This window comes from Cherax quadricarinatus, chromosome 91 (assembly GCF_038502225.1).
Source record: "Cherax quadricarinatus isolate ZL_2023a chromosome 91, ASM3850222v1, whole genome shotgun sequence".
Lineage (NCBI taxonomy): Eukaryota > Metazoa > Arthropoda > Malacostraca > Decapoda > Parastacidae > Cherax > Cherax quadricarinatus.
Genome location: NC_091382.1, coordinates 5,113,620 through 5,130,657, shown reverse-complemented (window position 1 = coordinate 5,130,657; position 17,038 = coordinate 5,113,620). Strand labels below are relative to the sequence as shown.

The window sequence follows — 17,038 nt, the reverse complement described above, 5'->3', positions numbered from 1 at the left end:
TTTGTCAATGTTTAGTGTAAGTTTGTTAGTCCTCATCCAGGTAGATATTTTCTGTAATTCGGTATTTACAGTATTGGCTAGCGTGACTGGGCTCGGGTGGGAGAAGACGTATGTAGTGTCATCTGCAAATAGTGTGGGTTTGAGTAATTGCGAAGCATTTGGTAGGTCATTTATGTATAGGAGAAAGAGAAGAGGGCCAAGGACACTTCCCTGTGGGACACCAACTGTAATTGGTTGTGCAGAAGAGTTTGCCCCATTTGCATACACATATTGGCTTCTGTTGCTGAGGTATGACTTGAGGTAGTTGAGGGAGTGCCCTCTTATACCATAGTGTGACAATTTTACGTGGAGCAAGTCATGGTTAACTGTATCAAAAGCTTTACGTAAGTCAATGAAGATCCCCAGTGGGACTTCTTTTTTCTCTATTGCAGTGTATATATGTTCTAGCATGTGTATAATAGCATCATTAGTATTTTTATTTGGCCTGAATCCAAATTGGCAGGGGTTGAGTATGTTTTGGGAGATAAGGTAGGAGTAGATTCGTTTATGAATTAATTTTTCGAAGATTTTTGAGAGAGGGTGTAAGTTGGATATTGGCCTATAGTTATTCAACTCTGTTTGGTCTCCTCCTTTGTGGATCGGGGTGACCCTTGCTATTTTGAGTACTGTAGGGAAGGTGGAGGATTCAATGGATTTGTTAAAGAGTGTTGCAATGATTGGTGATAGCACTTGTGACACTTTTTTGTATATAAAGGGTGGTAAGGTATTTAAATCTCCTGCCTTGTTTTTTAGCGTGTTGATAATAAGGGAGACTTCGTATGGGTTAGTCAGAGCTAGGAACAGTGTGTTCGGGTAGTTGCCAGTGAGGTAGTCATTTGGTGGGGTATCTGAGCTTGGGATTTTATTGGCAAGGTTTTGTCCTATAGTGGAGAAGAAGTCATTGAGTCTGTTTGCTGTTTCTGTTGGTGGGAGTTGGGGTTCATCTGATTTTGCTAATTTTATTTCGCTATTTCGTGATATCTTTTTTGTTCCTAGAATTTCTGATAGGGTTTTCCAGGTCTTTTTTATATCACCTCGTAAGTTGGATAATCTGTTCTCATAATACAATTCTTTTGCCCTTCTTATCAGGCTGGTTAGGATTGACGAGTAACGTTTTGTTTGGTCTCTGGTTATGTGACCCATTCTGTACTGTTTTTCATATTGGTGTTTTGTATTTATGGATTTGAGAATGCTGGGTGTTAACCAGGGACTGTTCAGTCTCTTAGCTGTCATCTGTTTAGTTTTTTTAGGGCAGTGCTTGTTATAGAGGTATTGGGTCTTTTTTAGAAAATTATTAATACATTCGTCAATATCTGTATAGATTTCTAGCTCAGTGTGCCAGTCATTGTTTGCTACTGCTGTTGTGAAGTTATTAATGGCTGCCTCATTGTGAAGTCTGAAGGTGACTTTAGTAGTGTCTTGGGGTAATTTACCAAGAGTTGTTATGAGAAAAGTAGGGTAGTGGTCTGTGGTATTATCTGTAATTATGCCTGATTTTAAAGGGGATATGGTGTTGGTCCAGATGTGGTCAAGTAGGGAAACACTAGTCTCTGTAACTCTTGTAGGTTTTGTTACTGTTGGTAGCAACATTCAGTTACTAATTGTGTTTGTGAATTCAGTAACGTGTGGGTCCTGGTCTTGCAGGAGATTTATATTGAAGTCACCTGAGAGTAGTAAGTGATCTTTGTTCATGCGTGCATCAGTTATCATACTTCCTAGGTTTTGACTAAATTGGCTAATGTTTGACTGTGGAACTCTGTAAATGTTTATCAATGTGAGAGGTTTTTGTAGGTATTTGGATTTGAATTTGGCTATTATATATTCCCCATGTTCATCCCTTGTGCAAGTATTAGTGATACATTCTAGTTGGTCTGAGTAGTATATGGCTGTGCCACCCCCTTGTTGGTCTGGCCTACAGTTGTGTATGGCTGTGTAACCAGGAATGGCATAGACATCTGTACTATCAGGCTTTAGCCAGGTTTCAGTTAGTGTAATGATGGACATATTGGCATGTAAGGAATTTAGTAATGCTATGAGGTCATCGTAATGCTTGCTTAAAGATCTGATATTGTAGTTAAAGATAGTTATGTTGTTGTTGGCACTGAGAAGTGCCTTTGATTGTTCTGCAGTGTAGTAATTACAGTAACTGTTTGATTCATTTAAGTCATTAAATAAGAGGTTGGTATCAGGATCAATGCTTGTAATCATAAGATTTGTAGTGAATCTATAGTTAGAATTAAGTATAAAACAAAGTAAATAGTCTTAAGCTAAAAAAAAGCACCTGAATTATTTAACAAATGTAAAATAATGAGCTAAGGTAGTTTTTTTTTTTTTTTTTTTTTTTTTTTTTTTTTTTTTTTTTTTTTTTTTTTTTTATTTTTAAGCTAAAATAAAGGAGACAATATAAAAGGGACTAATACAAATAAAGTGATAATCAAATAATGGAGCTTGGGAATATGATAGTAGGTAGTACTATAAAGGTAATTCTTTAAAGTTAGAATTATAGTATAAAATAATAATATAAAAGGTACTAATGTAAGTTGTGGTGAACAATAAAGTGGTAATCAAATAAATGAGCTTTGGAATATAATGGCAAAATTGTGAACTTATTCTACTTTAGCACCTGAGAATAGCACCTTGATTATTTTAACATTTGTGAATGTATAAACTAGGGTAGTTATATAAAGCTAAAATAAAGGAGAAAATATGTAAGGGACTAAAATTAAGTAATGGTAAACAAAGTTAAATGGACAGGTGGTCACTATGAAATAATATTGGTTTAGGAGTAAGATCTGATTTGTAATATTAAATAAATTGAGCAGTTTATTGCACAATAAAAGTAAAAAAAATGAGGTAGTTGGTACTAGCTAGCAAAAGATAGTTTTGGTACTTGCAAAAAAGTAATTGGAATATATACTAATTGCATACACAATGAAAAGTGACTAAAAAAACAAGTAGTGATAAACAAAATTAAATGGACAGGTAAGAATAATGAATATTATTAATTTGGAGTAAGATTTGACTTGTAATTTAAAATTATGAGCAATTAATAGCAGTAAGAAAGAAGTATAGAGTATTGGAGGTATTTCATTAGCTAGTGATGAAAAATAATAAAAATAATAATGTACAATATAATAGTAACGTACACTATATGCACCACACGTATATATGTATTAAGGGCACTTATCTAATCTGTTACAGAAATGTCAGCTTTTCTAAGGAAGGTAGAGAAATCGTGTTCATTTGAGATAGTATATTGTTGTCCTGTTGATGTTTTCCTTACTAGTATTTTCCCATCTCGCGTGAAACACTGATGTATTTTGTTTTCCTGTTTAAGTTTTCTCAGCCTGAACAGAAGGTTTTGACGTTTTTTTGTTAGACACTCATTTATGTACACTCCATTTTTCATTGTAATTGCTGATTTAATTAGGTCCTTTCTTTTATCGTATGAATGAAGTCGGATCATTATACTGTGTTTACTTCCTGGTTTTCCTAACAAACGTGTTTCTTTGATTTCATTGTTTTGCACGATGACTTGTACGTGGTTTTGTATTATCCTGATAGCAGTTTCTTTGCACTGTGCTTGTGTTATGTCACTAGGAATGTGTGGACTGTTTATTATAACTGCATCAGACAACTTATCTTGTTCAGTTTTGTCGTCTTGGAAATCAAGGTATTCATTTAGTCGAGTGTGCATGTTCTGATTCCAGTCCTTGATTGCTTCTTCAACCTTCATATTTATTGTTGTTATTTGCTCAGTGTGACTGGCTATAGCTGCTTTTAGAGTATTTTCTGTGTCAACACTTCCCGATGTAATCTTCTCTTCAAGGTTTTGGATCTTATTCTCGAGGTTGGTTACAGTGGACCCCCGGTTAACGATATTTTTTCACTCCAGAAGTATGATCAGGTGCCAGTACTGACCGAATTTGTTCCCATAAGAAATATTGTGAAGTAGATTAGTCCATTTCAGACCCCCAAACATACACGTACAAACGCACTTACATAAATACACTTACATAATTGGTCACATTCGGAGGTAATCGTTATGCGGGGGTCCACTGTATATATATATAAGCACTGAATTCTCCATGGGGAAGTGGAGAAGAATATTTCCTCTGTGAGCTGTGTGTGTCATAAGAGGTGACTAAAATGCCAGGAGCAAGGGGCTAGTAACCCCTTCTCTTGGAAAGTATTTCTTCTTGTTTGGGTCATCTGCCTCGGTGGCAGACAACTGGTGTGTTTAAAAAGAAAAAAAAGGAGCACTGAGTGACCTACACAGTCAAAATGCTCTGATAATGTAATTAATACTAGTACTGTATCAGTCTGTAGTGGAAGGAAGGCGGGGTAGGGGTCGGCCTAGGAAGGGTTGGAGGGAGGGGGTAAAGGAGGTTTTGTGTGCGAGGGGCTTGGACTTCCAGCAGGCATGCGTGAGCGTGTTTGATAGGAGTGAATGGAGACAAATGGTTTTTAATACTTGACGTGCTGTTGGAGTGTGAGCAAAGTAACATTTATGAAGGGATTCAGGGAAACCGGCAGGCCGGACTTGAGTCCTGGAGATGGGAAGTACAGTGCCTGCACTCTGAAGGAGGGGTGTTAATGTTGCAGTTTAAAAACTGTAGTGTAAAGCACCCTTCTGGCAAGACAGTGATGGAGTGAATGATGGTGAAAGTTTTTCTTTTTCGGGCCACCCTGCCTTGGTGGGAATCGGCCAGTGTGATAATAATAAAAAAAAAATACTGTACTACTAAACCTGATTACCCCCATTTCCCAGGCACTCTGACCCTACGGGTTCAGTGCTTCCAAATGAATATACATAATAAAGAACAAAAAGGCACAATACGATGACTACAACAATACACAGCTAACCTTTACATACGAGAAAGAAACTGTGACAGCATTTCGGTCCGACTAACTGTTAGTGTGTGACTAGTTAATGGTCCAGGTCGGACCAAAACTTCATAAGTTTCTTTCTCCTATGTGCAGGTTATTTGTGTGTATATAATACAGCCTCTCCTTGCTTGGCAACATACTCATTTACCAATGACTCAAACTTGGGATGGGCTCTCTGATCAATGTGCATACTTAAATAATGTACAGTGGACCCCCGCATAACGATCACCTCCGAATGCGACCAATTATGTAAGTGTATTTATGTAAGTGCATTTGTACATGTATGTTTGGGGGTCTGAAATGGACTAATCTACTTCACAATATTTCTTATGGGAACAAATTCGGTCAGTACTGGCACCTGAACATACTTCTGGAGTGAAAAAATATCGTTAACCGGGGGTCCACTGTATATTAGAGCTGATTTCCTCTATTCTGTTTATTGCAATATACAGTACACTACTGTATAAACATTTAAAAATATACCAGAATGCTACAAGTGGTGTAAAGGTGACATTAAAACAATATCAAAGATGGTTGACACAAACCCACTATCACTATAGTATGCTCCTCACTTAGCAATGAATTCATTTACCAACGTGGTCTTAGGAACGGAACTCCGTCGTTAAGTGAGGGGAGGCTGTAATAATTATAATGATGATTGGGAAAGTGTGGCTGTAAATGATTTATTTTACTTGCAGGTATTTATCCAGTTGGACTTACTGGAGAAGTGGCTACCACCACCAGAGTCTGGTGAAGGTGGTGGATCAGAGGAGACAGTGACCAACTTCAAGATTACTCTAGACCCCAGTGCTGCCTCTCTTACTGACTCATCTGATGATACTTCACTCTCCAGGTAAGTGCTCTGTACTCTATTCTTAACTGAAATGAAGTACAGTAAACCTTTGTTATAACAATAATATGGAGGATTGTCCAGTGTCTCTTAAATCAAAACAAAGTTAAAAATAGTATAAAAAAAGCACCTGAGTACTGTATTTAATAGTAGAAAAGACTCAAATTCTTCTTGAATTATTGTACAATGAATATTTTAAGAATGCCAATCTTTCCTGTCTTCAGTTACAGTGACTGTATTTACACGTTCCTTATTACTTGTATTCCACTCAGCAGAGGGGCCTTGATGCTAATGAAGGACTTTTTTTTTTTTCCAAGTAATTGGACCTATCCTTTCCTTGGATCAAACACATTAACCTGCCATTATGATGTAAATGGTTTAGAAAACCAACAAGTTGCATGAATTTAGCACATGTGCAACATTTGTGAATCTTTTTTGTGGAAACGGTTTATCGGCAAGTGGCTTTCTTAGTCCGTGCATATGCTGTACTTTTCTCAAGGTTGATGGACTGAACACATCAGCTCAAGGCTGAGGGACTGATTACCTCAAACTCCTCATCTTCCTCCATTCATCTCTGTACTGGACTGAGGAAGCCACTTGTTGGCAAAACCTTTCCACAGTAAAAATTCCCAAATGTTGCAAAAGTGTCTAATTCTTCTTCCCATTACCCATAAGTATAATTTCCATTTAAAAATGCATAAGACTGCAACTGCAATGACTCACATTTTTATAAAACTTTCAGGGTTATATATCTGTTGCGATGCTGCCCCCAAAATGAAGCTGTGGGTTATCTATTGAACCGTGCCCTTAATGAGGAGACCGGTTTCTCTGCCACTCTCCGTTTGAGAGCGCTACGTTGTCTATTAGCCATTGCTGATGAGGAGACCATCCGTGAGCACTGTCCCAAGGGTATCTCATCCATACGGTAATTATTGTTTCACAAACTCTTTATACAGAAATAACCCATGCATAGGAGAAAGAAACTCAACATGATGTTTCGGTCCAACTTTGACCATTAACTAGTCACACACTAACACATGAAGGTAAGGGAGCCAATAACTAGTCACACACTAACACACACCAGTAAGGGAGCCAGTAACTAATCACACACTGACACATGAAGGTATGGGAGCCAGTAACTAATCACACACTGACACATGAAGGTAAGGGAGCCAAAAACTAATCACACACTGACACATGAAGGTAAGGGAGCCAGTAACTAATCACACACTGACACATAAAGGTAAGGGAGCCAGTAACTAATCACACACTGACACATGAAGGTAAGGGAGCCAGTAACTAATCACACACTGACACATAAAGGTAAGGGAGCCAGTAACTAATCACACACTGACACATGAAGGTAAGGGATCCAGTAACTAGTCACACACTGACACATGAAGGTAAGGGAGCCAGTAACTAGTCACACACTGACACATGAAGGTAAGGGAGCCAATAACTAGTCACACTAATGTTAGTGTGTGAAGAACAAAAAGGCACAATACCATGACTGGAACAATACACAAATAGCCCACACATGGGAGAGAGGAGCTTACGACGACATTTTGGTCTGGCAGTAAATGGTCCAAGATAGACCGAAACATCATTGTAAGCTCCTCTCCTATGTGTAGGTTATTTGTGCATTAATGTGTGACTGTTTAATGGTCCAAGTTGGACTGAAACTTCACCAAAAGTTACAGTCTTCTGTGTGCAGGTTATTTGTATATTGTTCCAGTCATGGTATTATGCCTTTGCATTCTTTATAAGCTGTTTATTATAGAGGTGTTGCAGGCCCATGGCAGCTGTGCTGAACTCTCCTGGCCACTCGGCATCTAGGTGAGAAGTACAAATAGGAACTGCGTCTCTCTCACTCAACAGACAGCGGATAAAGTCTCCACCACTTCTTGCGTTGACTGACCTGCCTGGGTTTAGCACTCAGCATGAATTATTTAAATTTATTTATTTCTCTTGGGCACTCAACACTTGATATCTCATTATAAGAATCTGAAATATATTTTGTGAACTGACTATACAGCAATGTACATCTCATACACACACACACACACACTAGTGAAGAGGCAGGGCCAGGAGCTTGGACTCGACCCCTGCAACCCCAACTAGGTGAGTACACACCTACACAAAATTATCAGTAGAAATGGGACATAGCAGAATAGTGAATTCTTGTAATGCTAAAAATTATAAAGCTAGAAAAATTCATACATAGATTTTTTCCAATATTTTTTAAAAATTTTATTGTGAAGCCATAGATGTATTTTTTGCCACTTTTTTTATTATTCGTATATTCTCACCATCAGATAGATTTTGTATTTATTAAGTGCCCTATTGTTTTTCTTTACTTTTTACCTGGGAGAAGCTTCAAGGGTTCTACCTTCACTGTCTGGCCTGAGATCAGGTTTCTTTGACTGTCTAACTTGATTGTTAGTCTGTGAAATAAATCATGGGGGGGCTTGAATCTGTGGCAAGTGAGTCTTAAAGCTCACCAGCCAGTGTGTCATGTTGGTTAGTGACTCACAGACCTACCTAGCCATTACACCAGCCAGTGTGTCATATTGGTTAGTGACTCACAGACCTACCTAGCCATTACACCAGCCAGTGTGTCATATTGGTTAGTGACTCACAGACCTACCTAGCCATTACACCAGCCAGTGTGTCATATTGGTTAGTGACTCACAGACCTACCTAGCCATTACACCAGCCAGTGTGTCATATTGGTTAGTGACTCACAGACCTACCTAGCCATTACACCAGCCAGTGTGTCATATTGGTTAGTGACTCACAGACCTACCTAGCCATTACACCAGCCAGTGTGTTATATTGGTTAGTGACTCACAGACCTACCTAGCCATTACACCAGCCAGTGTGTCATATTGGTTAGTGACTCACAGACCTACCTAGCCATTACACCAGCCAGTGTGTCATGTTGGTTAGTGACTCACAGACCTACCTAGCCATTACACCAGCCAGTGTGTCATATTGGTTAGTGACTCACAGACCTACCTAGCCATCACAGCCTGGCTGTTCTGGCACTTGTAGGATTTAGTGGTCCAGTTTTTTTCTTGAAAACTTTTCACCCTTGTTGTGTCAGCATTTCTGGTACTTGCTGGCAGCAGATTAAAGAATCTTGGCCAACTGTTATATATTAATGTTATACAAAACACTTATATAAATAAGACGTGTTACATTTGGGGTATCTTTACCTTGGATATTATAGTTGACAATAATGATACCCAAGTGTTGTACATGTTTCTTATTCATTAAAAATATGACACAATACCATGAGTGGAATAATTCACCAATAGCCCACACTTGGGAGAGAAAACTTTTGACAATGTTTCAGTCACAAGCAACTGAGAAAATAGTAGAGAAGGCTAGAAGACAGGATAGTAGGAGGGAAAGAAATTAACAGAACCATATACCAAAGGTATATGGTTCTGATGAGCTCAAGAGTTTCTACTCCTGGAGCCTAGCCATGGACCAAGCTCATCACAGAATTACCAGTAATAGTAATAGTAGTATAATAATAGCAGCAGTGGGCTACTAGTGATGTACTATTTAACTTTCATCACAGGTCTCAGCTACAGACGATGACATACGTGAGTCGCCTGGAAGCACTCGGTCATGCCACTAGTGTGCAGCAGTTCAACACCATGGATAAGTGTGCATTAATTGAAGGACTCTGGCGCTCGCAACGACACAACCCGACGGCACTCATATTACTCACTGATCTTTGTCACGACTATCAGGTGAGAGGACTCATTACCTTTGACACCTTTGAAGCTGATGATGGGCTCTTGATTCAAGGCAGTGGAAGTAACCTCCCCTCTTCCTTGGATCAACCAGCCACTATATGACCTCTGTGAATATAATGAATTTTATTCTTTTAAGGAGTGAATAGTGACAAATTGGTAACAATATTGAAATTAAAATTAGAATTATTTATTTACATAGGTACTGTATGCACTTATGAGTTTAGTGCTCCCCTTCAGTATTACACTTACTTAGCCTGTGATATATATGTGGGAAGTGTTGTTGTGAAAAGGATTTTAGGGGGAAATAAATGCTTTGTGTTGTACTTTGTTCCCCATTACTAAATGACTGGAACAATTGCAGATATGCCCTTGATGTTGCTGTCATGTGTCCTCGACTCACACTGAATCTAAGGAAGTTGACTTGCCCATAGATGAGATATTGGTTTTAATCATCACATTGTTTATTTTATAGGTTACCAAGGCATCACTATGGGGTGCTGTTCTCAATCAAGTTCAGAATTTTGTTAAGGTTAGTGTTGTATGGTACTTTTAGCATATGTGTGTATAGGTGTGTAAAATAACATATGTGTAGTTGTTAGTGTTTGAAGATGATATACTTGGAGGTATGTATGTATGAGATTTCCTGTTTGAAATTACTTTTCACCAAAGACCCACACTCAAAATTCTGGAATCTCATTTGCTATTATTTTATAAGATTGAGGTTTTTTCGAGTATACTTGGAGATAGGCAAGTGTAATTTTTTTTTATTGTTAATCTTTTATTATTGTGTGTTTGTGCACTTTTTTTTTTTTCAACAAGTCGGCCGTCTCCCACCGAGGCAGGGTGACCCAAAGAGAAAGAAAATTCCCAAAAAGAAAATACTTTCATCATCATTCAATACTTTCACCTCACTCACACATAATCACTGTTTTTGCAGAGGTGCTCAGTTTGTAATTGCTGTACCTAAATATAGTTACAATAGAGCTTGTGCTCATGTCCTCTCTTCTTTTACTTAATATATTTAAATCTTCCTGCAGATGTTTATAGTGTTGAATTTCTGTGTTGCATGACATTTTTTCTATCTGCAAAATTAATTACGTATTTTTTCAGGCAGTTCATTGACCCTTGTGAGATGCCACTAATGACACAGGCCTGTGATTGTTTTCTCTTGGCACTTTCCTTTCAACCAAAAAATATTTGTTATGAAAAGTTAACTTTTACTCCATTTATATTTTGTAGCTTCCAGATTTCTTGTCCACGAGGATCTCCAATAGTGCAGTGATCTCTCCCTCAGTGCCAGGCAGTGATCTCTCCCAGTGCCAGGCAGTGATCTCTCCCAGTGCCAGGCAGTGATCTCTCCCAGTGCCAGGCAGTGATCTCTCCCAGTGCCAGGCAGTGATCTCTCCCAGTGCCAGGCAGTGATCTCTCCCAGTGCCAGGCAGTGATCTCTCCCAGTGCCAGGCAGTGATCTCTCCCAGTGCCAGGCAGTGATCTCTCCCAGTGCCAGGCAGTGATCTCTCCCAGTGCCAGGGTTATGCCATCTGACATATAATACCAGAAGTGAACATTTGTTACACAGAGTGAATAATTTATGCAAGAAAACACCATTCCTGCATCTTCACCATTCCCACCTCCCTCTTCACCATCCTCACCTCTTCATCATTCCTACCTCTACACCATCCCAACCACCACAATTTTATCATCACACTACCCCCAACAGCACTTCTGCTTATATATGCATTAATAGACAGAGAAGAAAGGTTTGAATTTACATCAAGAAAAATTTGTTTGCAGTTCATGTCCATTTTTTGAACCTCTTGTTTTAACATATTAATGACTAAGCAGTCGTAATTTTTTTTTATTTTCTCCACCAGTCAGGTCAGATGGAAATAGGAAGACTTGAGCGAATTTTACTTCAGGTGAAGAGTTTGCCGCATCTTTGGATTGTTCCAGCTCTCACAGTTGCATGGACTACGTTAATTAACTATCCATTTACTAAAGGTAATGTGTATATTATCACAGAATTATCTTGGATTTCTATTTGCATTTTGGCTCTTCTAGGAGGGTTCATGCCATGATACTGGTGAAGGACCCTAATCAAGAAATAGAAACTACAGTAGAACCCCCAGTGTCTGCAGTTTACTGTTTTGTGAAAAAAAAAAAAATTTGCTGAATGGCCCCGAAGTGCAAAAGTAGTGATGCTGGCAGTTCTTCTAAGCATAAGAGTGCTTCCCATCAGTGCTAATTTTCAACTTGTTGTGCATAATTTATCAATTCAACTTTATCATAGGTATGTATGTAAATGAAAAACGACTTATAGGGTTCGCTACTATCCGTGGTTTTGGGCATCCATGGTAGGTCTTGAACTGTATCCCCCATGTATACGGGGAGGACTGCTGTACATTTACTTCTCTCTGACGAGACCTTATTACCTACCATTCCTCAGGTGCTATATGACCCGTACATATGTAGCACTTCCTTATGAGTATAATAATAATTAGCTCAGTTAAGTTCTTGAAAGCAGTAGGGTAACCCCCCCCCCCATCCCCACAAAAAAAAAGGAGAGCGAGAAAACACACAAAAAATCTGTCTCGCCAGAAGTGTGCTGACGTCACAGTTTATATGACCTTCCAGATTGCAACATCCTCACCCACCCCTTCCCCCTCCGAAGTGCAGGCTCAACTTCACCCCCTTCAGGACTCAAGTCCGGCTGACTAGTTTTCCCTTAATCCCTTCATAAATGTTAATTGCAATTTCCTGTATTATATTATTAGGTAACCTAATGGAAATCATCAGTGCTTCAATGAACAAATGGATAAATGACCCACAAGGGATTACTCTTCAAAGGGCAGAGCCTGCACTCTGAAGGAGGGTTGGAGGGTAATCAGAATTGTGATGTCAACACACTACTGGAAATACAGTGATAGTATGAATGATGGTGAATGTGTTTTCTTTTTTGGAGCCAACCTGCCTTGGTGGGAGATGGCTGTTTAGAGTATAACTGGTGGCAATTATTTTACTTTTTTCTTGCTAACAGTCAGTTACCCAGCAAGTGATGACAACTGGTGCTTTACATAATGCAGTGCTGTATGGCCTTTGTGGGTTTAGCACTTAGTTATGATTAAAATAATTTACATAATAAATTTCTTATGGTTAAGAGCATTGTTGAACTGTTATGTCCTTGTACTCTTTGGCTAATGTAAAAATAAAATGCTCATTGATAGTTATTTCACTTTTTTCTTGGTAACAGCCAGTTACCCAGTGAGTGAGCAGAGTTTGGCATCATGTCTGCACAGTGTAGACCTGTTGCTGCGACACTGTCCTGTGATCATCTCAATAGCACCACTACTCAAGTACTGTGCTACACTTCAGCTGCCTATGCTGGCTTTAGCTATTGCTGCTGCTGATCAAGTGGAAGGACATGACCTCCAGGCAAGCTACAAATTTTATCTTTTTTTATGAGACTGATAAATAAAACACTTGTACAGTATTTGGGTATATTTATTCTGGAAGTGTTCCCAAATGGTGTAAGTGTCTGATTGACCAACTTGTCAGTTTCCTAAACCACTTGTTCACATGAAAAGAAATATTTGTTATTGGCATAGTGCTGTATAGTCCTTGTGGCTTAGCTCTTCTTTTTGATTATAATAATAATATTGGCATAGTATTTATGCTGGTCAGTCAAGTTTGCATACTCTGGTACAAACCTGGTTACCTCCTATGTCCCCTCAAGGGAGGTTCCTTGATGCTGGTGAGGGGCTCTTGATCTAGGGAATTGGATCTGTTCTCCACTTCCCTAAATTGAGCCTGAATGCCTTTCTAGCACCTCCCCCCCCCCACCACACTATAATCCATATGGGTATAGCACTTTCCCATAATAATCCCAACCTGTGCCTTATTACGATGTCTAGTGATTATCCTGATTTTTAAATAATTGTAGGATACTTTTTCAGATGACAGAAATGCAGTTTTTTCTTTTACTAAGAAATCTTTGTTTTTTTTTTTTTAACGCAGTTCGTTATACGTATATTGTTTTCTACTCTGAAGTAAGTAGGGAATTACTTAACTTTTTTTTTCTTTCTTTCACTAGTGTAACATCATTTTATTTCCTCTAGGATTTGGCTAGCCAAACTCCAGTTGCCACTCTCAGGAGCCAGTATCAGGAGCTCAAGTCTACATTTACCTTCCCCAAGAGTGTTGAGGTATGAGTTTGTTTACTACATCAGAAATTTCCCACCAAGGTAGGGTGACCCAAAGAAGAAACAGTTGTAAATAAAGAAAAGTGGAGTTGAAGGAATACTAGGTAATTTTCTTCAGTGGTAGATCAGTGAAATGAATTGTAAGAGGATGTAATAAGTGGAAATTTTAACAGATTATGATGAGCAAATTATTGAAGTTGGGACACCATGAGCATAGCTCTGCTCCTACATGTAGTTACATGCAGGTGATTAGAAATAGGTAAATAGGTCATTTTATTCTCCATCACTCAAATGCCCAAGTTGTATTGATATCCATAGGAAGTACATGCTCGGCAACTCTGTTTTAATCGTATTAAAGTACCTGTGGTAAAAAACACAATGCTGTATGACCCTTGTGAGTTTAGCACTTGATTTTGATTATAATAATATGGTAAAAACAAGGCACTATTTGCAGAGCAAATCTTTATTGTGGATGTTTTTTCCTATATGGAGTGAAATGTAGATATATGACAGTAAGCCAGCATATTGTTTTTTAACACTGGTAGTCTTCAAATTAAAAAAAGGAAATACATGAACAGTTGTTCATTGAATTGTCTTGCCAGAAGAGTACTCATATCAGAGTTTGTATTGGCAATTACAATAAAGTGTTCATGCACTAGTGGGTGAATTTTAAAAATAAAAAGTTCTTTGCTGTAAGTATCTCCCACCTCTTTTACCATACGTGTATTTGTGGGTCACTTTTGCTGTCCAACACCAGAATTTCTTGTGGAAAGTAAGGTTATTGCTCCTTATGAGCTGGGGTGTACGAGGCGGCACAACCTGGGAATTGTCATCAACATAAAAAAATTTGGGGGACAATTTTCTTCTTCAAACTATCATTAATGTTAATGTTTATAACCAGGGGTGGCTATGGAAGTTTTATAAAAATAAAAGGGGCAGCAATCTTTGAGAGGGGGCTTGTCTTGAAGTGGTATTATTATATGGGGCTTTAGCCCCCTTAACCCTTCTAGCATACAAGGATCAGGAATGACAGTATATTTAGGTATGATAGGCAGGTAGTAGCCTAACAAAAGAACAAGTGAGGATTTTTGAGATGGAATCAGGTAGCCAATGAGATCACCTGATTTTTAGCAATCAAGTAGCATATTTTCTTAAAATCTAGCTGCTTAAAGAGCAGTAGTGTAAAGGACAGTTATGTTTGTACTGCTGCTGCTACTTAGCAGTTTTCAAAATTTAATTGGATCCTAAGTGTGGATGGTCATGAATATAATGTGTGTATTTATGGGTTACAGTGTGCAATTTTGAGAATTAATGTTACTTTCTATTTCAGGATCTGTTGGAGTGTCTTGAGTAAAGTTGCTGCTTCACACTGATCAGCCTCTGAGGAACAAAATTTATTCATGTAGAGAACACTAACAAGTCTAAATTGAAAATAACCTAGATAGGGAGCAGTAAAATAAATACTATTTTGTTTAGGGCAATGTATTTTGACTGATGCTTAACCAAATATATTTTAAAATTTCTATTGAGTAATCTTCCTATATATGCTAGCTCATTTACTGAACAATGCCCACTAGAATGCCTGAATAAATGTCATAATCAATGGAAGGTGAAATGCCACTTTGCCAGAGAAATAAAACAGAAGAGGTCTGTGTCACCCTCTGTCAGAGATCTCTTGAGCAGATATCCTGAAGAGGATGTGGCTAACTTCCATTTCCACCTCAACAGAGGTTCCTTGATACTGGTGAGGTACTCTTGATCTAGGGAATTGGATCGGTGCTCCAGTTCCCTGAATTGAGCCTGAATACCTTCTGTCTCCCCCCCCCCCTACACACACACAGGCGCTGTATAATCCTCTACAGGTTTAGCGGTCCCCAATGATAACCTTCATTTTCCCCTGACTTTTACTCAGCGACAACTGACTTTGACGTTATCTATGTTATGTATTAGCACTCCTCACCGACTTTACTGGCTCTCCTCTTCAAGGGGGGCTCCTTGGCGTGGTGAAGAGGCTCTTGGTCTGAGGAATTAGACCTGTCGGTCTACTTCCTCAGACCAAACCTAATTACCCCCCAATCCCCCGTTCCCTATCCCATCCTCCCCTTTTTCCTTTCCTCCTCCTCCTCCCCACCCCTCCCTTTTGCCCTTCCGTTTTTTTTTTTTTTTTTTTTTGTTTTTTTTTTTTTTTTTTTTTTTTTCCACAGGCATGCTAGTTCCTAGGTAGGGGAAAGGGTACCGGGGTCCATCCCATTCCGTTGAGGTTCTTGGCGGTGGCGTAGTTTGCCGTGGAATCTGGATTGCCTGGGGATGTCCTGATCCCTCTCCGGTATCCTGGAGGGTGGCTTTGGGTGTCTCTCGGGCGACGGGTGTATCTCTGGAAGCCACCTTTCAGATTCCGGGGGTGGTGGCCGAAGGAGGTATGCTTTGTGGCGGATTTCCGGCCGCCCTCTCTTTTGTCCACCGAGGTAGCTCAGCAGATGTGAGGTTGCTATCCCGGATTGCCGGTTTACTGGCATGATGGGTAGGGTATGGCACGGGTTCCATGCTGCATCTGCGCTACTTGCGGTGCTGAGGTCCTCTTGGGCGCGGAGGGAGATTTCTGGCCCTTTCATTCCTCCTAGGAACTATCCCTCCCTGGTCCTCCCTTTTTTTATTCTTTTTTTTATTTTTATTTTCTTTTCTTCTTTCTTTTTTTTTTTCTTAAAAACAAAAAGAAAGAAGTAACCTAACCATGGCAGCCCTAGTCCATGAACCTGCTACCCCCGGGCCCCTTCTTGATACCGCACCCCGTTCTGACCCCGCCTCGTCTTTGGACCACTCTTCAGACACTCCTCATGCCTCTGTACCTCTTGCCGGTGCTGTTTCCTCACCCGCTTCAGGTACTGAGGCCTCGACTGACTCCTTCGATTTATCTGACCTTCGCTCTCCTCTGAATATGCTTCCGGCCTCTCCCTCTACGGTGCGGCAATTTTCGAATCGCCGGCCCGTTCGACGTCGGACCAACTCTGGTCCCACGCCTAAACGACAATGACAATTACCTGCTGATGGTACTTCTCCACCTTCTCGTTCTTCTCAGAAAAGATCGACACGTCCTTCACTACCTTTCCACGCTCAGTTTCAGACTGCACAATGGACTAAATTCTTCACTTTACGACCGACTTCCTCTACTGCCTATCTTTCTGACCACAGTATTGGCAAGGCACTCCTACGCCATGTTGGTAAAGATATTTCTTTTCATGCTCTTAAGAGCGGTACGCGCATCGTCACCGTACAGAATGCTACCCAGGCTC

The 17,038-nt window shown here is 39.5% G+C and overlaps 1 protein-coding gene across 1 annotated transcript in view; it reads left to right on the top strand.

The window, feature by feature from the left end:
* rod (rough deal) overlaps nt 1-15,273 on the top strand; it is a 56,493-nt gene extending 41,220 nt beyond the window's left edge. Inside the window, exons 19-26 of the mRNA XM_070104407.1 lie at nt 5,628-5,782; nt 6,522-6,704; nt 9,369-9,543; nt 10,022-10,078; nt 11,424-11,550; nt 12,800-12,981; nt 13,665-13,751; nt 15,079-15,273. Of these exons, the coding sequence (XP_069960508.1) occupies nt 5,628-5,782; nt 6,522-6,704; nt 9,369-9,543; nt 10,022-10,078; nt 11,424-11,550; nt 12,800-12,981; nt 13,665-13,751; nt 15,079-15,102 (990 nt within the window). The 3' untranslated portion in view covers nt 15,103-15,273. The remainder of the gene's footprint in view (nt 1-5,627; nt 5,783-6,521; nt 6,705-9,368; nt 9,544-10,021; nt 10,079-11,423; nt 11,551-12,799; nt 12,982-13,664; nt 13,752-15,078) is intronic.
* Nucleotides 15,274-17,038: the final 1,765 nt, after the last annotated feature.